Genomic DNA, 22,438 nt, shown 5'->3' with positions numbered 1-22,438 from the left:
AGGGGGTGGGGGTACCAGATGACCTCTAGAAGTTCCTTCAGCTCCGTGACGCTACTTTGACAGCTGAGCAACTGGAACTATGGTCTGTTTTCATTATTCAGCCTTCAGCAAAACTTCCAAAACATGAACCATAGGGATGACAATGTAAAGACAAAGCAGATACAATCTAAAGTACCAAGAAAAGCAGGTTTGAGGGGTTTTTTAAGCATTTACAGTACATCCATCAGCCAAATTTTCACAAGAATCTATGCTCTGCATTGACAAAAATGGACTCCACATATGTTTTCCAACAGTAAAGAACTTTGTCTGTGTTTATCAATATAAATGGACAAGCTAACCAGATAAAAAGGCAGTAGGAACAGTGAATTATGAAACATACCCTCTAGACTATAAGCTTCTGTGATCAAGAGCTATTGTGTCTACCAATTATTTTATTGTACTTGCCCATATGCTTAGCACACCACTCTGTACAGTACAATTGACTGAATTATCAATGATCAGGTTACATAAAATGGAACATTAAATTATGACTCAAAACAGAGATGAGAAATCACAGTAAACACCAACTTCAAAAAACTTCAAAAATCTAAAATTTACAAGGTAAATGGAGTATGACTGTTTTCCAGGTTAAATGTAAAAACTATTTCCAGCTAGTCTAAATTTGATTGGTTAACCTCATAATAATGATAGTAATGGTAATAATGATATTTTTAAGGACTCACTACATGTCAAGCACTGGGGGTAAATACAAGTTAATCAGGTCAGATACAGCTTGCCCCACATGGGCTCACAGTCTAAGTAATCAGGAGAATAGGTATTTAATGCCCATTTTACATATAAGGAAAATGAGGCCCAGAGAATTTAAGCCACTTGACCAAGGTCCCACAACTGTCAAGTGGCAGAGCCAAGATTAGAACCCAGGTCCTCTCTCAGCTAGGCCACACTGCTTCCCATGTTACGTTATACGGATGCTCATGAAGATACCGTTGGCTAATTATATTAGTGACATTAAGGACTCCCACTTTTCTGGTGGACCCAGATATACATCCCTTAGAGAAGTGGGAAGGACTAGAACTTTGCTACATCCTTTAGTGGGCACATCCCTTTTCCCATCTCTGAATCATTGTCTGATGACAGAGAGCAATGTGCCCTTCGAGAGGTTTTGGCCCAGCACAGGTAAACCCTGCTCCATGTGGGGGTCTGTTCCAGGCAGTAAGGGCTGCATGGTCAGCTGCCCCACCACCCCCCGCCCCCCAGCCCAGCATTGCTACACAGCCAAGGGAACACTGTGTGAGGATTTGGCATGCCTGGAACACAGCTGAATGAGTCAAGGGGTGCTCTCCCCTCCTTTCCTTAGTCAAATTCTCAAGGGCACTTTCTGAGGCTTTATGTTGCCCTGTAACACTGCTCTCTTGCCCAGGAGGAGAAGAGGGCTTAAGGGTAATGCTGCACCAGGAACAATCAATAATAAAAGTTTATCATTATAAATTACTGCCTCAAAAATTGCAAGAGTTATCTTTATATCCTTAAATGAAGTGTCTGTCCAATGGTCAATTCTGGCCCTTCCTGGGACATGCAGTTTGAAAAAGCATAGCATATATTCACCCCTGCATCAACTTGAAAACATATTAAATATACCCGAGGGGACAACCTTATTAGTTCCCACCCTTAGTCTATTTACCCATAGCTGCTCAATGGGACTGCCAATAAAGGTGTCTATTATAATCTTGGAAGGAGAAAACTGTTTAAGAGCTTGGCTGAGGCAACTAATTCATTAACAAGGCAACAGACATCTATTAGGTTGTGACTTCTGGGTACTACAAATTCCATGTACAGTGAAGAGAAATACAAAAAGTTGAAAGGTTCTTTTCCATAGCATATGAAACAGCTATTTTGAAATTCACTTACACCATCTAGCCATCTTCCAAATGGATTTTTTCATTTCCAATAATTAAGAGCAAAGAGAGATAGAAAAAGAGTTCACAAACTCTGTGTTATATGCAGATGGTAAAAAGCACTCCCAGCCATAGCTGCCATCTGGGAATGGAGCAGCAGCTGTGGGTTTAATCGTCCTCCAAGGCTGCAAACCTCCATGGCAAAGGGCAAACATCCCCTCCACCAAGGGATACCACCATTTCTTCCGCCCGAGCCTTCTTACAACTTCCCTGTGCAACCACACACTGGGTCCAGGCTGAGGCTAAATAGTTTGCTTTTATCCATATTTCTAATCTGGCCAGACACCAGGAGAGAAAAAAAACCCTCAGAAATGGTAGCATTGGAATCCAATAAAACTGAAGCATAGGCAATGTCCTCTCTAGGGAACTTCTGTGTTTATGGCAACTCCTGAGATTTGGCAACAAATTTTGCTTTTGCACTCATGTTCATTGGGTTTACTCAACATCTATCACTGAAAAATGTTTGTGGCTATTCACACTAGAAACGTTTACAACAGTTTATCAACAAAGACCCCCAGATGGCTATCCCATCACGCACTGTCTGTACAGTTCTCGGAAATTCTTAGAATATGTATGCTGCTTGTGGAGACCCACGGTTCCCTCAGTAGGTGCATCATTTGACTGAAGAGTTATGGGACACAGTAGCTTTGGAATTTACTCTAAAAATCTAAGTGCTTTGTCAGAAAAAAATCCTGCCAAAACAGCTACTGTGATGTCAACATTTCTGGGGTCACTTCTTCCTTAAATTTAGATTTTTCTACTCCCAAGCTTCGTTGCCCCTGCATTATGGGCCCATCCCCACCTGGCCTCCTCCCCTGTAGTTCACTGTTGTTCCTACATGAACTTTCCTGGCATCCACCTAGGCTACTTACCTGGTATCATTTGCAGCTTTCATCTATTACCCAAGGTGCATATGGAAGGGATAGGGGGAGGATGGAGAGATGGAGGAAGAACATAAACCTTGACCCAATCAACAACTCTCTCTCTTAACCCAGAAATACATCCCCACACAGAGGCGTAAGGACACATATCTTCACAAGGAAGAACCTAGAGACATAGCCACCAACCTATCATTACCCAGGGCACACCTGAAACACATTCCATCCAAATACACACCTTTCACCCATCTACACAAAGACACCCATCTACCCCTACACCCCAACACCCACACAACCTGATACTTGCACAGAGTGGGGTAGATTATATCTAAATTAACCTATGGGGGCTGTGCTTCTTTTACTGGGAAAAATTTGATCCACAGCTCTCACACTTCCAAGGTGTAAATGAACTATATCACATCAGATTTTCACTGTATTCATTTCATACTTATTTCCTCTGTAGAGTGTTTGGGAGGTACGTTATATCCAAAAAGAAAGTGGGATAGAAGTTTTAATGTATACATGTTTAAAAATCAAGTGCTTGGAATTCAGAAGAGGTTGCAAGTATTTTAGACAAACGTTTTCCATTTTAACATATGGAGTATCTGGTAAAACTATATGTACTCATGGATTGAATTAACTCTGCTGATTTGATTCAAACAAAAAGCAACTTTGGGGTTGTAAATAGGCCATCCTTTCCACAGATTGGAGGACCATCAGGATTTCAGCACTCAACAGAAAGGCAGAGCAAGGTTTCTCTTATAGCAGGTGCAAAATGAACCAAACTCTCCACCTTTGTTCTACCACCACCTGCAAGAGTAATGCTCTTTAACAGTTCATTTTTCCACCTGCACACACATTTACAAATTTGTAATCAAAATACTAAAATAAGTCACAAAAATAACAGATGCATCCTGGCTTGAATAAATTAGGTGAATTAGAATAGTATGGATGTGGGTGTTTCAGCTGAGGAATTAGGGAAATAACCAGAGGAGATTAATGCAGGGATCAACTTTCTTCCTGTAATGAACTAATCACACCCGAGATTGATTAGGCACTTATCTAATCTCTATTCATTACTGTGTGGGATGCAATAGGACAAATGTTGCAAATATGTAGGTTTCTGATCACCAAACATTAGCTTGGTTATGTTAATACTGTAGGCTTTAAATAGTTTATGCTATGCAGCTAATCGCATGTGAGGCACTAATGATCAAGTACTGTTCTAAGCACTGGGGTAAATAGAAGTTAATCAGGTTGGACATAGTGCATGTCCTCACAGCCTTAACCCCCATTTTACAGATAACTGAGGGACTCAGAAGTTAAGTGACTTCCCTAAGGTCACAGAGCAGACAAGTGGCAGAACTAGGATTAGAACCCAGGTCCTTCTGACCTCTAGTCCCATGCTCTATCCACTAGACCACGCTGTTTCTCAGTTCAACTAAAAGGCAAGTTTTCGCTATGCCACTTTGGCTAGAATAACGTTAGGAGAGTTATAGGCAAAGCTTGCAAATACAAACCTATTCAGTCAGTTTTAAGGTGGAATTTTGTGAAAAAGCAATTCCCAAGTTTTGAGAGAACTGAATGAGTATACATAGAACACCTACTGAAGGCTGTTTTGGGATATGGCTTCAATTGTAACCATATACACATATGTATATGTAAATAAGGGAGTCTACATTTTCATTAGCTCTTGTAAAGCATAGCACAAATATTTAATTGATTAGTTGGGCATTAGGTGGAGAAACCCAAATATATCTGTTGGACTAGCAGTTACATACCAAGGATACTTAAATCTTTTAATACATTTATTATTTTATCTGGGTTAGTACTTTTTAAACAAGCCCTAGAAAGACTAAATAGTACAGTCCTGGCACAGTGCCTGGCACACAGTAAGTGCTTAACAAATACCATATAAAAACCTAAATCCACCTGAAATAGCTTAAAAAACAATATACTGGATTGCAAGGGACTAACTGAAGCGGTGAATATTTCTCCCCTGAAAGTAACATGGGAGAAAAAAAATTATTATTCAAGAAAAGGCCAAAAATGAACTGATATTTACGTGAATTGTGACTAGTTGAGACAGGTCTGGAACTCCCTCTCCCTCTTCATATCTGACAGACGCTCACTCTCCCCACCTTCAAAGTCATATTGAAACCCACCTCCTCCAAGAGGCCTTAACCAAATTCTCATTTTCTTTTCTCCCACTCCCTTCTAAGCTGCTCTAGCACAAGAATTTGCACCTTTTATTCAGCCCTCCCTCAGCCCCATAGTGCTTATGTACATGTCTGAAATTTAATTCATTTTAATGTCTGTTTCCTCTCTAGATTGTAAACTTGTTGTAGGCAGGGAATGTGCCTACCAACTCTGTTATATTGTACTCTCCCAAGCACTTAGTAACATGCTTTGCACAGAGTAAGCACTTAATAAATACTATTAAATGAACAAATGAACCAGAGTGTCGGTGGCACTCACAAACAGCTACCACCATAATCAATTCCTTCATGCAGTTTCTTGGTTGGGACATTCTGCACCAATGCTCATCTGTCATGCTCAATGGGACTAAGTACTCAGTAAATATGACTGAGACTCCGTCATCATCAGTTTTGATGCTTAGGTAACTAACTTTCTTGAAACCACTTAACTAATGGACTGCACAATACGTCAAGTGAGTGACACAATTATCATTGGGAATTACTTCAAATACCTTGTTGTAATTCTTGGCTAATTCCAACATCTCTTTTACAACAGATTCATTGAGCTTGCAATGTTCACTGTAGTCTTGAAGTGTCAGTCCTTCCATCCAACTCTTCTTATGCAAATTTAGCAACATCTAAAATATAAAGGCAATTATTGTTAACCAAGTTCTAGGAATATTTTCACTATCTACCATGAATGGCAACGTCACAAAGGAATAAAAAACTACTTCAGCCATGTAGGAATATATACCTGAATATATAGTTAACAATCAAGAATCCTTTACATGTATTAAAGAATGTAAAATCTGGCTCCTGATTAGAAGCTGTAGCACTTACGACCCTAGTATTATTTATATCTGTCTTAAGCTCAGGGTCTACCCAAAACTTAAACTCAAACACAGTCATGCATACCAGATTAGTCTGTTTGTCACTACTGTGCCACTCAGTTTAGAGCCATGCTGATAAAATTATGCTTTGGTGACTATTTTACCAATCTGACCTAGCCTGATCATTAAAATCTATGTCTGCAGCCTGGAGAACAAGACGAATAGTATCACAGAGCAAAACTTGACGAGCCCTAGAACAAATTCTATTTCCTGAGGGTTTGGCTAGAACCCATCCAATCTATGAGTAGTAGCAAGTTGAATGCTGTTTTCAACTTGATATCCATTTTTAGAAAAAAATTTTAATGGTATTGTTAAAGCGCTTACTATGTGCCTGGCACGGTTCTAAGCACTGGTGTAGACACAAGGTAATGAGGATGGACAGTCCATGTCCCACGTGGGGCTCACAGTCTTAATCCCCATTGAGAAGTTAAGTGACTTGCCCAAGGTCACATAGCAGGAAAATGGCAGAGACAGCATTAGAACCCAGAACCTTCTGACTCCTAGGCTCCTGCTCTATCCACTGTGCCACGCTGCTTCTCAGTTGTACTAGAGGGCAATTTTTCACTATACCATGTTGGCTAAAATACTGTTAGGAAGTTAGAGGGTAAATTCATCTGTAAGTGCAAAGCTATTCAGTCAGTTTTGCTTAAGGTGGACTTTATGAAAAAGCAATTTCCATGTTTTAGGAGAATTGAGTGTGAATACATGGAACAGCCACAGAAGGCTGTTTTGGGCTATGGCTTCAATTGCAACCTGAAGAAAAATTATGGGTCACATTCATATTCTAGCACTGAACAATTAGATCAAATTATGTATTTCAATTACACTGATTTGGACAAGAGAATGGGGTGAGAAGAGAAATACTCTAAAAGAAAACAAAATATACAAGTTAATCAAACCAAAGTGTCAAACAATGAAGATAAAGAAGCCATTTAGGGTATGATATACAAAAGGATCACATGCTAAGAAAAGAAAGCCAAAGCTGATAAGTTTTCAGTCTTCCACTAAAAACTATATTTATGTAAGCATTTATCTTTTCGACCCCGGATGAAATGGGCAATAACTACTGCTCAATTAATCCAGTTGCCTTCCCCAAATTAGGGATAATGGCATTTCATCATATGTAAAACAATTTCAGTCATAAAAATGAGCGTGGATAGAACTAAATATAACTTTGCAGAATGTCAGAAATAGAAATTGAGAATCATAGTGAAAGAAGAAATGTTTTATAATTAGATTAAATAAATATAAATTGGAGACATTTTTAGTAGCCATCTCTCATTCTTCCTGCTTTGGCATTCACCAGTTAGGCTTAAATATATCTCAAGGAGAAGATGCAACTTGCTCCCAGAGAGCTTTGCAAGCTCATATTATGCTATAATCCATCAGGCACATGACATGGAAAAAATATTGTGGAAGACAACAACTAAAGAAAGATGATAGAAATTAAAATTCAAATCACAACACTGCAACATGTCACAAGATCGCTGAAACAGTTTGCAGGAATTTTTTCTCCACTGAACGGCAAAAATTAAAACTTACCTTCTGTTCTAGTTCATTTTTCCTATAGTTGATAGTAATGGAGTAATAATGTCTGTTTAATCCATGAATTAGGGCCTAAAAAAATAAATGGTGGGAAGAGATGATAAATCATTACTTTTCTAGAGATCTAAAAGCCACAATTATATTTCAAGCAACCAAATATTTTCAACATCTCCACTGCCTATCAGAATGAGGGGCATATTTCCTCAAATTACAAACCAAAAATAAGAAATAGTTTTTCTTAACAACGCATTAACAAAATGTGGAGATCAGTGGCAAACTTCTTCCAAACTACAGTGGAGGCTAGCTTAGCAGCACCCTCCTGGCAATTTGATACAGGGGGAAATTTAAATTGTGTGTTCTACTGTGAATGCATGGTTTATTTTCTTGTATTTATGCTCTGGAAGCCTTATGGATCTCTCAAAAAAGTTGTATACTAATTACTTTATCTCAAATTCCACCTACACTCAGTTCTGCCACAATTTGTTTTCTCACTGTTAGGGAATTTGAGGAAGTTCTCCTGACAATAGGCACCTATCTGAATATAGTGCAATGTGGTGTCGGACACGGCGAGGACTGCATAACCATTTTGCCGGAACAGGGGTTTTGCAAGAATGCAACCCCTCTGTGATAGAAATGGGGTGGGCCTATGTGTCTCAAACATACTGCTCTGAGAGATTTCCACCCATGCTACTCATGATATTATTTTGAATCTCTAGTTTAATTTCTATGCTTTGACACTCCCTCCCTGGCAAGATCCCGTGATGCTAAATCATGGCCTGGGATGTGGCTAGTTCAAGAAACCACTCCCAGCTGAGGTAGCACATTTTAACGTTATAGCACATTAGCACAGAGCTTCATTTAAGTATTCAGTAAGTGCTGTGGCTGCTGCTGCTGTTGCTGATAATGGTAAAAGCCAGTCCAAAGCAAAGAAGCCAATAGTAGCTGCAGCCTGTAAAACCTTGTAGAATTCCTCTAAGTGATCCAATGGGGATGCAATAGCCACAAGATTAGATCAGGTTACTAATCCATAGAACTCAGGTTCAGAAAGAGCTACTTCCTTAACTGTGACTTAGTTGACCAAAAAAATAAAGCATTATTTAAACAGACATGAATGTCTTGGTATCTATAAATACTATAATTGTTAATTTTAATCAAGACACTGAAGTTGGTCTTTCATTTTAGCCTGTTTTGGGATTTTGTGAACTCATTAGAGTTGTGTGCTGAAATGGTCATACTGACAAAAACAAATTAAAAAAAATAACAAACCCACCCTCCCAGAAAGCATTCATCTACTGACAACTTTCAGAAGACCAAAAATACTGATAAATATGAAGCGTAGCCCAGGCACCTGTCACATCCCAACTTGAACACTACACCAAGCCACCTCACTGGTCTCCCTGTCTTCAATCTCTGCCCTTTAATCTCATCTCTACTTCACTCTGCTATTCACGTCATTCTTCAATTCTTCCCTCTGTGTCTCCTAGGCACGTGGCTATGTTCCCTTTAAGCACTTTGATATTGACCCCGGCCCCAGGCCCACAGCAGTTACATACATATCATTTTACTTTACTATTTCGGTAATTTACTTGAATGTCTGTCTCCCCCTTTAGAATGCAAGCTCTTTGTGGGCAGGGACAGAGCCTATCAACTCTATTGTATTGTACTTTCCCAAGCGCTTAGTACTCTGTGCACATTAAATGTACAATAAATATCACTGATTATTACACCTCAGTTCATGCTCCTCATTCTTTTTCAAGCTAACCTACTCATCTTGTTCTCTAACTTCTATTAACTGTTTTCTCATCTCTCCCACCTGACCCCTAGTTTATACCCTCCCTCCACTATCAAACTTAACAGACCTTAGAGCTCTTTTCATTTTTGAAACTCTTCTGAAATCTCTATATCTCTAGATCTTCAATGATTATTTTTCTTTTTCCTGTGCTACTTCCCCATAACTCTGCACTTCTATACCACTTGTTTTCTCACAACTTTGTAGCACTTAGGAATACTTAATTATTAGGTAATTTCTAATAATTATACCTATTAATCAATTAGGAATAGCATTTATTATGTATGCTATTACTTATGCACTCATCTACATAGCCACATTCCTTACTTCCTTCTATCTGAATATTATTTTTGTCCTTGACCCTCCCACTGTGGACAACACCACCATCTTCCCTTATCGGTTTGCAAGTACCTTCATCATATGGAACCAGGTTAAAAGAAATCCAGTTTTTTGGGAACACCACAGTTTACTTGTGACTACTCCAAGGAAGCAACAGATATACAGTAATATTTGTTGATGTCAGTAAGGGTTATTTTAATTTAGTCCTGATGACTGATGCATCAAAGAACTGGAAACTTGATTTAGGAAAAACTTAATGATGAGGGCACATTTATCATGTCTCTTTTTCAATGATCTTTAACTAATGATTCAGTGTCTAAGTGGAGCAGTCATTTTGAGTATAGATATACAGGGATGGGTTCCAAGACGGGTTCTACTTGAAATTTGTAATGACTTACGTTATGGAACAGAACTCTACGCTGTCTGAGCACAGGGAATGTGTCTGTTATATTGTACTCTTTCAAGTGCTTAGTACAGTGCTCTGCATACAGTAAGTGCTCAATAAATATGATTGATTGACAAGTCACCAATATTACAAATTCAGGCTGGTTGGCTAGAACCCCGAAGAGCTGGTTTAAAACTGAAAATTTAATTGGACAAGTGGCTATAAACAGAATAAGCTCTGTGGGGAGAAAAATAAACCACCCGGGTAGAGGAAAAGGAGGATTTAATTTGCACAAATATGTTAAATAAAGTGGGCAGTGGTGTGAGGAGGTGGGACACCAATGGAAAATGGATCCAATGTGAGTCCCAAAACTCAAAGTTAAAATAAGGATCAGGATACTGGGGTGTTACAAAAAGAAGTACTGAATGCAGCCCAGTGATAGCATTGCTTATGTTTTCATCACTTATATGATAGGATTTGCTGATCTGTTTTCACTTAAGATAGAATAAGTGGAAGAAGCTGACACAGTTACTAAATGAGACTGTTGATTATTTTGGGACAGGGAGTGATAGAGCTGGATACAGTGGGATGTACTAAATAACCTTGTGGTCCCTTTAAGGTCCCTCATGATTTTCCACTTCCCACATTCTTTGTTCTTTTATTCAAGATGGCAACAATCTCATATGTTATTCATTTTAAGACTTTAGCTTTATACATGTGTATTCTGAGCATATGCACAATCTTACTTTTAGGCATCAGGGCTTTCCTGAGCTCAGGAAATCTCAAGCAGAACAAGAGGATTGTAGTCAATGTACAGATGGAAAATGATTATGAAGATGGAAGGCTGGTATATGTTTTCTTCTGCCATGTGGTTCTTGCCACAGGAAAGCTGGCAAAAATCTTACCGGAAATACTGATTTAAATTACACCAAACTTTGGTAGGTACAAAATCAGACACCCAGTTCTCATATAATGTGGCATAACAGGCAACATATTTTGTCTAACATATATTTTCTTACTCCCTAGCAATATTTTAGCCAAACATGTAGTGCAGACACACAATATGGTAGAACTGAGAGTGCTTTAAAGGGAGCTTTGGTGGTTGCCCTTCTGAAACTCCAAATGAAATTTATTTTCTCGTTTCCAAATAGTCTCTTATTAGATGAAGTAATTTAAAATGTAATAATACAAATTTTCCATAACCTCAAGAATGTTACCGGACCATGTGCTAATTCTTCCAAGTCAGAGTTGGAAACTGAATTCTGGACCACTGGTATAACCTACTAAAAGCACTGTTTATGCCCTCAAGAGTCTAAAGTGTTCTTTTCTCTCATTAATCTTTATCCCTTTATTTACTAAAGTGATTTCAACTTTAAGGGACTGATTTTTTTTAAAACTAATTTTCTACTTGGAAATTAAGTAACCACAAGATCTATTTTAAACTTTAAGAGCAAAGTGTAAAAATATAAAATAACCTTTGAATTTACATAGACAGTTCACTTTATTTTCTTTTGAACTGACTGTATGTTATAATAATAATAATTATTGCAAATTTCTAAGTACTATATTTGAAAGGTAGTATTTAATTTCTTAGTGTTACAGATGGATTAAGGACTTAAGATTCTGTTTTTACCCCCACTGCTTAAATGGGGTTCATAACATTTTTCTATCCACGACAGGACTCATAATACCTAAAATGGAAATAGTGTGAAACCAAAATGGTCTCGCCTCACTTGCAGTTCTTCCTGGTTATCTTAGTTATGCGGGGGTAGAGGGGAGAAGGAAGAAGAGAGAGCCTAAGAAAGGTAGTAGGTATGGATGATTGTACTTTTTTAGACTTTGCCCCATTTGAGGAGTTCTGTATTTTGAAACTGTCATAAAAGTTGTAAAGCGCCCAGCTAGATGTTATTCTGATGGGCGCTAGATAAACCGTGAAATAAATGTTTGTTTCATCTTCAAATTAAAATCTGAAAATGGCAAAATGTAAGGAAAAACCAATAATATTGTGGCTGTAACACATACCAAATCCCTTTTAACTTGCGTTTGGATCATGCTAAATAAGAAAATCGCACCTTTGATGAAATATCTTAAAAGGTAGTATGTTCAAAGAAACACATGTAATTTCAAGTTATATGGAAGGTGCAAGTCCTTGAACCATTTAGACTTCAAAATTCCTTAATGTTATAAAGTTTATTTAAAAGAAGAAATATGGAACAGGTGGCTGCTTACTTGCAATTAGAAAAAAATTCTGGTAGAAATATATTGCGTTGTAACCACAATAATCTTAGCTTGTGAGATGCTACTTAACCTTTTGCAAAAAAAAAAATAATAATGAAGCAGAATGCTGCTATAGGGGTTTATGAGCGAGGTCATTACTTATAAGGCTAAAAAGGTCCAGTAATATATTCTCCTGAAGCATACAAGTATGGACTTGTCTGTACCCCGTCAAAAACACTAGTAGATTATTTTATACTCATTATTATACTATGCAGTTTTCACTGACTTGTAACATGTAAAGAATACTTTTAAACTTTTTGAAGCACAATTTTTTTAATGAAGAATTCTGCTAAGGGATTACTGAATTGTCTAAAAAATTCAAAGCTACCAAAGTTTTCTAAACATAACGACGGTTAGCTATCAAAACCACAGCTCCCTAAAGACAGCTATCTTGCAATAGGAGTTGCTGGTTCTAATTTCAGTTCTGTACAGACTACCGGACTGTTTCTGTTTCTGCATGCTTATTTACCACTATAAACCATTCTTTCTGCTCTTTTATTTACTCTTCAGAGAAACAATTAGGTTGAATGGTTACAAGTATTGGTGCATCTAAAAATCCATTTAAAATCATTTCTGCAGTAATAAACACTGGTGTAAAAACAATGAGGCATGAGATGATTCAGAAGGTACTCAAGAGGATACCTAGCTTCAAAACAGAACATTTCCCAAAAGATAAAACCAAAACCCTCAACTGCCAACAAGGACACAAAAAGTACTAATTAAATGAAAGAAAACAGGCTGAGGTATCTCAATTCAATATATTACTACCATATTAAATTGTTCCCTTATCAGTAAGATGCTGGTAATGTACAAACCACATGGACTGAAAAATGTTGAGGGATGGAGCAGAAAGGAAGAGAAAAACTATTATGTATTCTTGATAAAATATTTTTTTAAATCAGAGTAAAGCAGTAAGACAAAGAAAAAAAACCTTATGTGTGTGATTACAAAGATGTGAATGCACACAAAATCAAAACATGCCCTATTAATCTTGTTATAGTTTTGTCATCCTAATGTACTTCAAAGTAAGAGAGAATCGACTTTATTAAAAGATGGCTTTAGTTATTTTGCCTTTAAATGCTGGCGTCTCTCCTGAGTAATATAGCACTCCATTTCCAGCTACAGGAAAAGGTTTTCTGTTTGGTTGCTTTTTAAAAACACATTTGCAATAGCCTAAAAATCCTATTTAATAGAGAAATCGTACTAGCCACTTCAGGCAGTATCATTAATGTGCAAAGAAACTTCTTAGGCAAATGTACTTACTCAAAATGTGCCCTGGAAAATTTAATAAGATCACAAACAGTTCAGCTAGAATTCTCTGGCACAGAGTTGCCTATTGCTTGCATCAAGATTCGAGAGTCATGGATTTTCAAAACTACCAGAAAGATTAGTAGCATGTTGATCAAAAATTTACAGATTTTCAATCAAATGAATCAATTCCCCAACACAAACCATACTTAACACATTATCATTACCTGGATAGACGGCTTGTTTAAGTGACCTAGATTTGATGTTGTTTGTCTTGGTTCATGTCCTAAGACCATCATATTAGCATTGATCAATCGGAAGGCATCAATAACTACCTGTAAAAACAAGGCATCAAGTCAATTCCTTTTAGAAAATAGAAGTCAATTCTTTTTAGAAACTGTACGTGGGTGATGCCAAGTGGCAGTGGACAAGGCATTACCAACTTATACCCTTATGGACCTATTTCCATAAAAACAATTTATTATTATTATTATTATTATTATTATTAATAATAATTAAAAACATCCCATGACTGTGCCATCAGCATACCACATAATGTAAAGTAACATCAATTATTGCAATTTTCATGAAACTAAGGAAAAATATTAAATTTTTAATACTCATTACTGAAATCTGTTATTAAAGAGCTTTCTAAACACACACATCTTATAACCTTCATTGGCGTGCAGCTGCTTGCCACCTAAATCTTACCTAATCAAAATGAATGACAAAGAGAGACTAAACTGAAAGTGAGCACAAGCTCAGGGACTGTATTGAAAGCCCAGCCCTGTCACATCAATTATACCGCCACGATACTTGAAATGACAACAAAATTATAGCCAGCAAGGAACTTGCCCCATGTATTCCCATCCAGTCAGATGTTTTTTGCTTCTTGTGCCTATAGAAGAGTCCATATACTACTGACAGATTCAAAAGTCCACGTCAGTGTCACAGTCAGGAGTAGGCAACAGTAAAAGAAGACCAAGGTCATTTCTGATTCAAAAATGCACACTAGGTACAATATGGTCCCAGGTCACTAGGAAAGAAGCAGCTGCATTCCTTTCCTATTTACTTACACTACTAGATTATACTTAATACACTGCAAAAGATTTTGCATTGTTACCTAATTTTACCTACCTCAGCTCCCAGATGTTTTGTGAGTGAATGTGGAATAGAAGTATGGTCCCAAAGTAATTTAGTGGGCTGCCTTAACTCACTGCATACAGTTTTTACTAAAATATTGGGTAAACTTTTCAATTACTCACAATATATGGATGACACTCTTGGAACAAGCAAATCATTATGGATTCTTTAAAAATACTTCCTAATGGGAGTATTAGATTCCCCCAATTAGACTGTAAGCCCATCAATGGGCAGGGATTGTCTCTATCTGTTGCCGATTTGTCCATTCCAAGCGCTTAGTACAGTGCTCTGCATATAGTAAGTGCTCAATAAATACTACTGAAGTTATAGAAATAGTATGGAGTAATTTACATCATTCTCATTTGTGCACCGTAAATGCATTCTAGCTAAATGGTACCAAAGTTGGGAATGTTTAGAAAAGGAACAGAAATGAGATTTAAATTGTTTGAATTTAAACATAAAATTGGAAAAGGAAGATTAAATATTGTATAGATAGGGCTATATATGTTGGAAAAGAGTTTAAAGAAAAAAATATCACACCTTCTACAAAAGACAATCAAGGAGGTCAGATGACTAAGTACAAATGAACCACTGAGAATTTTCATCGTCAGTAAATTCATTTTTAGTATTGCTAGAAATAAATTACATATTTCAAGTCCTTTAGTTTATAGTTCACTCACTCACAAAACAAGGCTTGAATAAAGTTATCTCTTGCTTGTTAAACAGGAAGAGGTAAAAAAAAAATTCAAGAAATGTGATACCATAGGGAAATAAATTAACTGGGTGCCTTATTATAATTCAATATACAAATTATATGAATGAATTATACAATGAATGTAAATTAAAGTGGCCAACCAGAAATTGGTAGAAATAAGGAGACTGTAAATAATTCCAATAATTTTGGTGCCTTTATTTCTTTCACTGTGGGCATTTTGAATAAAAAAACAGATTACATGTTGGAAATGTATATATCACACAAATTAAGATAAAAGTACATTAACTACCAGAGATAACTTGATATGGAGCATATATACCTTCTAATAGAGTATTCTGTATTTATTTATATTTTATATACTATTATTTTACATACAGATGGTCTATAATATTTTATAACTATTCTAAACAGATATGCAAGTTTTTGGCAAAGAAATTAGAATACCAGTTGAGTGTTCATTATAATGGCAAGCACAAATTCCAAATTTTCCCCTTCTATTTAGAAAAATATGCAAAATGCTCAAGGGTGAATATATTTTTCCAGCCTGATAGACAATGTAAATTAAACTGTGTAGAGTGACAATTCTTTAATAGCATTATACCAAATAGAAGACAAATACTTTAACTACACCAAGATAAAAGGAATTCACTGTCATCACTATAGCAACTGTCTTAAGTAAGCTAACATACCCAACAACCTGCAACCCAAAATTAGATTTAGTACGCAATAAAAGCATAAATACGGCAATATAGCCTAGATTTTAATTTCTGTGATATTTTATAATTGCTTTTTGCACTGACAGACCAAATCAGCTCCTCCTTTAGAGGATCATATCAAAATAAATAGACTCATTAATGTCCAGTGCACTAATGAGCAATGGGTGAAGTAGGTGTTAATTATGCCACAGTAAGACTCAAGGAAAAAGCCCTGGTGAGCACTTTGGAGGTGTGTACAAGCTGAAGTCTTCTCTCATGTTTGTGTATTTTGCAGTGTGATGCAATCATATGAGAGCAAAATGGTCACTCCATAGATAAGGATAGAAATTAAAGAGAGAGTTATTTAAGAATAGAAAACCACCACAAAGAAGTTGGAAAAAAATTTGAAGTTATTTGAATTTTCCAAATTGTACACTTTAGTGAAGTTCTAAATTTTCCTTTGTCACTTCACATGCGCCCCCCCCCGCCCCCCATTATATATGTGTGTGTGTGTGTGTGTGTATATATATATATATATATATATATATATATATATATACATTTCCATATATAGACAGACAGACACAACCACCAATACAGTGCAACCTGAATTTCATCAAAGCAAGTTTACCCAGGAATCCTTGGGCAAAAGTAGCTCTATCTAAATGAAAATGAGAATACATGTTGTAGACTTTGAAAGATACCTTTCCACAGTGAAGCACTGTTACCACCCTGAAACTCTATACACCCTCCTGACCATTTAATTTTTTTCTGGTACAAGTGCCTTGAGAGTTTTCAGAGGTCACTGCAATAGTAGACAGCTTATAACAAAACCATTAGCAGTTTGGCTAGCTTAGGGAAACCTCTTACTTTCCTTTTTTGTTTATTATCACTGCATGAATCTGCAGCATATGATAGTTTATAATGTCTCAGGCTTGTTAAATTCATGTTAAAGGTCTGTTTTCTTGTTGAATAAATTTTGTTCATATAATGCTGCCTATTTCATACACTCAGTCTTTAATAGCACCTTTGGTCTATGCGCAACTCACAGATCAAAACAGAGGACTAAAATAGGGGTTGATGATGCTATTTACATGTGTGATTCCTGCTGTCTTCTTGTTAGTAGCTTTAATATAATAGAAGACCTTGTCTGTTTTGTAATTAACACATCTTTACTGGAGAGATATTTGGAAGTGATTGCTGTGAATATACTGGTTAGTAAAATAAACACAATCACACACCACTTTCTGTTATCAGACAAATTTGTGAATTGTACACATTATACTCCAGATCAACAAACTGTGATATAACAGCCAAGTAGAAGACACATATTTATATAACCCTTTATTTTTCTGAAAATATGTATTCACTCTGACCCTGCAAATATAATTAGCTTGTGGGATGTGTGGATTTCAGTACCATGGTTGCTTTACTAATTGCAACTCTTGGAAATAGATACTAAATATTTGGAAGCTGCCAATACAAAATAAAAACTGCATCTTTTTGTGCATCTGCCTTAGCTCATAAAAGCAGGATAGTTTAACAAACAATAACTATTCCACACTGGCTCTGAGCATGGCCTGAGGTCAACTATACAAAATTTGATTTTAATAACTAGTTTTGAGTTAAAGGTAAATATCTTCCAAATCAGTTTAAGTCCACAATTTTGGCATCTTTTATAAATGTGCACCTGTTCTCCCAAAAAGCTATTTAACTCAGGCTTTCATATCCAGAGTTGGGTTTTAATAATATCAAACCACAGCTCATTCCTTTACTTATGCATATGGCAAGCTATTTCAAAGGCAGAATAATTTAAAATGCATTTACTAAAGGCATTAAGAAATGTTACTTTAATATCTGTCCAACCAATAGACTCCCTTAACAGTTCATGTTCCATTTACAGTACATTACAACAAAAAAAGCACAGTGGAAGTCACTAAGGGGGGACTGGAATGGAACTTTTAAAAAGTTCAACAAAATCCAATTTTTAAAATGAGACAAAATATTTCTGAAGTAACTTTCAACTTATATACAATGCCAAGCCACTGAGATATTTTTTACACAAAAGAAAATGACAATACAAAAACCGACAACTAAAGTCAGCTTTCAAAATGGCATTCTTTACAAACAAAAGCCAGTGCCAAATTGTGAAGCTACCCCTTTGAAATTCATGGATCCACTTATCATCAAAGCCATAAAAAATCCAACCTCACCAATACCCAATGCACAAGCTTCAACATGAATATGTCAGGTGTGGCAAAAGCAGCTAAAACATCTTTTATCACCTGCAAATGACCTGTTATCAACTGCTTAGTTTGTTTTTAGAGTCTTTAAAAATTAAAGGAAGCATGTGACCTTGGAAGTGCAGGTTTATGACCATTTCGTTATTTATGCTGCCATGCACTTTCAGACCCCTACAAGTGAAGAACGTCTTCTGTCCTTTGGAAGCACAGAGCATTAAAAATTCAGAGAAATCTTACTTTTATGCCATTTCCAATGAAAAGCACTAAGATCTGAAACTGACTCATGCCAAATGCATACTGCTGAATTGCTGTGATTGTGAGTCTAAAGCTTGCAACACGGAAATTATTTATAAAATGTCAATTTTAGCTCTGAAAAGAGGGTCCTAGGAGACTGTACATTTTCTTTCTTTATCCTTGGAGAATTGCTTACTCTGGCCAGGTCTGCACTACAACTTATGTTGGCAAGTAAGGACATGCATCCATAACTTACAAGATGCAAAGCCACTATTTTGAAGATATGTGCCTTAATGAAGATAACAGATTATTGTAAATGCAGATGGCAAAATCATAGTATAGTACTTAGTACATAAAAAGTAGTAAGCAAGTAAGCACTCAATATGTAGCATTGATTGATATTTAAACATTTGATATAAACATATAATTACTTTATGTAAATAGAATGTAAGGTTAAGAAAACTTTAGATAATTTCAAAACTAAAACATTTAACCAAATCAAAGATGTCTAATATAAATCTAAGTGATAAAATACTTATTTCCAAAGCATTTAAGGACATCTATGAAAAGGAAATTGTACACTTCTGTGTCCAAATGTACTTTTGGGACTGTGCTGAAACTAGATTATAAACTGCTTGATGGAAAGAATCATCTTTACTACCTCTATTGTACTCTCTCAAAGTGTTCAGAATGCTGCATAGTAAATTCATTTTACTTATTTATTGGTTGATTGCCAGTCACCCAACAGTTGCCACATGTTAAATGGGTATGCAAAAGAGGGAATAAGGTAGGAAGTTACAAGAAACTCCTAAGTAGTCTAACTCCATGTCAACTGGGGCTTGAAATCTTTAGAAAAAAGATCGACCAGGTATTTGTCAGAAACTCCAAAGATTAAAGTACTAACAATCATAAAGTTGCAGTACGAGTAACAGTAGCAGCAGCATTTACTGAGCACTGACAGCGTAGTGCACTCTAGTAGGAGCTGGGTAAGCAAAAAAATAAAAAGTGACATTCCTTTTTTAATGGATAAACATAAAAATAATAAAACAACATCTGTTCAATTTCCATCTTCATCTCTCTCAAAAATGGTGCCCAGATTATGAAAGGCAAAACTCCCTGTTTCAAAACACCAACTCAGCTGGTTCACTTATTGACAACTGCATAAGAGAGGTCAAGGATTGAGTGGGCATTGAGTCTTAGTGGACAGAGCATGGGCTTGGGAGTCAGAAGGACCCGAGTTCTAATCGTAGATCTGCCACTTGTCTGCTGTATGGCCTTAGGCAAGTCACATCTTCTCTGTGCCTCAGTTCCCTCATCTGTAAAATGGGAATTAATACTGCGAGTCCCATGTGGGACATGCACTGTGTCCAATCTGATTAGCTTGTATCTATCCCAGCACTTAGTATAGTGATGGCACATAGTAAGTGCTTGAATTCCATTAAGAAAACCTGAAATCATATTGGTTTGACAGTAGTGGGAGAGAGGGGAGGAGTTTTCCAGCTATTTTTCATGTATCACCTCTTTCTTTAATGAAGGCAGACAGAAAGGACTTTCCAAAGACCATCTCATTTTCGAATTAAGAAGTTAATATCCAATGACCTGACTTTGAAGATTAATTATTAATTAATACTTGAAGAGGCAGGATGGCCTGGTAAAAAGACAACAAGATTAGGAGACCCTGGTTCAAGCCTCAGTCTTGCCAGTGTTCTACTATATGATCTTGTGCAAGTCATGTAACATCTTTGGGCTATGTTTACTCATTACTAAAACACAGATAAAATACATTATGAGCCCTGTGTGGAGAAAGAACTGCTTCCAATATCATGCCTTTATATCCCCTCCAATGCGAGCACATTGTAAGACCTTAATAAATGCTTTAATTATTATTATTTGGTTTAATGTCCTCTATTATATAATGGCCCAGATCAAACAATTTTCATTCTAACGGCTGAGAATAGTTAACTATTTGCTTTTCTCCTTTATTTTTCTAAAAATCAATTCTCTTCCCTATTAATTATGAAAATGTCCTTTAAATACAATTTTTTAATCTTAGAAGTATGCTGCATCAGAATTTTAGGATCCTGAACTGTTTCCCCAATGCTTAGTACCGTGCTCTGCATAAGGTAAGCATTCAGTAAGTACAAGTGATTGGTTCAAGGTATGATACACCACGAGCGTTGGCTTATATCATCACGTTAAAAAATTAACACTTCAAATCATGAGCCCCAATATTTTTATTTGGTCCCATGTTATAAGATTAATGGCCCTCATTATTTCAAAATAATGGTTTTGTTGGGTTGGTAATTTGGCTATCTTCAATACAGAAATGTAGATCTTTTCCAAAATATGCCTAGAGTAGCAAAATAATAAAACAGAAGGAAGTGGCACTATTGTGTTAAGAAAATGTTGGTGACCAACAGTTCCAGATTTTATGAATGGCTAAAAAAATGATCTGGCCATCTGATCTTCTCAAAGGAAAGGAACACTCACTGTCCAAAACTTCCTCACCTCTCCCACTTCTATGACTCAAAAATGGTCTCATCAGAATTTACCTGGAAGAATTTGGGGACCACTCTACGCCCAGCCACTAGGAATCACTGCCAGTAGCCATCAGGCAACCCACTACTTAATGTCCTTTGAACCAAACGACAACTCTACCACTATAGAAGTGGACACTATACTGTAGAAAGTTTACTTACCTAACACCAAGTACCCAGGAACCCTCCCTACTATCATCATTTTTTCAAATAATGGCAAGAATAAGGTGGATTCTGATGACTTTCACAAATATGACAGCCCTTTGCCAACCAGGACATAGTAGGCACACATCATGCAGAGTACAAATCGTAGCATGATGACATCAAATGGAAACTTTTCTGAAAATCCAAAGAATCTAGAATGTTATCAAGAAGATCCCTGCCTGACCCTTGCCTTTGTTCCATGGTGTTCCTTTCCCAGGTTTCTGTGAACACAGACACTCTTTCTGATTCACTGAACTCAGTGTCAGGACCCAATGAGAATAGAGGCTGATATTTAAAATAGTGGACATAAAGGACTGTAAATATGATGTGTAAAATTCCGTCAGTATTGGGCAGGAGTCAGAGCAGCTAAAAACTGGACTGTTCAGTATAAAACTGGAAGGATGATCACTTTAGTCACTACACAATGAGCCAGAAACTCCCAAGTATTTCCAATTTTGTCATTTTATGGTTGTTCTTTCTCCTGTCCACCTACTGGTAAAACTATAAAACATTGCTTCCTATTATATTATTAATTGTGTACTTATAAAATACTTTAAGCACTAAAACATTTTAACTATTGAAACTTTTGCCTAATGGAAAAAGAACAGGGCTAGAAGTTGGAAATTCAAGCATGAAGCGAACCATAATAGGTGGCCAAAAAATGGCATACAATGCATGACAGTTTTTTAATATAATTGAGAAATAGCATAAGAAAATCTGATCTGCTAGATGAAAGTTTTCAGTCCACAAGTGTGGGGATAGACGCATGTTGGGAGGACATATTCAAAGGGTTACATTTAGGCCCTGTAGTAAAACATGGTTTCTTTTTCCTCTTGAATAGCCCTACTGTTGGTAGAGTGGAAAGAACAGCTCTAGGAAACAGGATACTTGAGTTCTAGTCCCGCTTCCGTCTGTAGCTGGCTAACGTGAGCGAAGGCCACACAGACATTTGCAATGTGCTGCACCCTTGTCCGCCTTTTCATTTGTTGCACTTGGTGCCCTAGTGCGAAAATGACTGGCAGGCCCAAGATGGAGCAAGTAACAACGTACAAACTAATAGTTTAGAATTTTTCTCACTGGAAAATCCCACTATCATCATTTTCTCTTGTTCTTTTTCTATCCAGATAAATAGTAACACAAAGAAAGCAATCTTCTGTTGCATA

At 36.7% G+C, this 22,438-nt stretch overlaps 1 protein-coding gene across 1 annotated transcript in view; it reads right to left on the bottom strand.

Annotated features, from left to right (window-relative positions):
* PSMD14 (proteasome 26S subunit, non-ATPase 14) overlaps window positions 1-22,438 on the bottom strand; it is a 66,985-nt gene that overhangs the window by 6,765 nt on the left and 37,782 nt on the right. The window contains exons 8-10 of the mRNA XM_001511206.5: window positions 13,732-13,839; window positions 7,464-7,538; window positions 5,544-5,669 (exon numbers count right to left, since the gene is read on the bottom strand). Of these exons, the coding sequence (XP_001511256.1) occupies window positions 5,544-5,669; window positions 7,464-7,538; window positions 13,732-13,839 (309 nt within the window). The remainder of the gene's footprint in view (window positions 1-5,543; window positions 5,670-7,463; window positions 7,539-13,731; window positions 13,840-22,438) is intronic.

The sequence above is a fragment of the Ornithorhynchus anatinus genome, chromosome 9 (assembly GCF_004115215.2).
Source record: "Ornithorhynchus anatinus isolate Pmale09 chromosome 9, mOrnAna1.pri.v4, whole genome shotgun sequence".
NCBI lineage: Eukaryota > Metazoa > Chordata > Mammalia > Monotremata > Ornithorhynchidae > Ornithorhynchus > Ornithorhynchus anatinus.
This window is presented reverse-complemented; position numbering and strand designations above follow the sequence as displayed.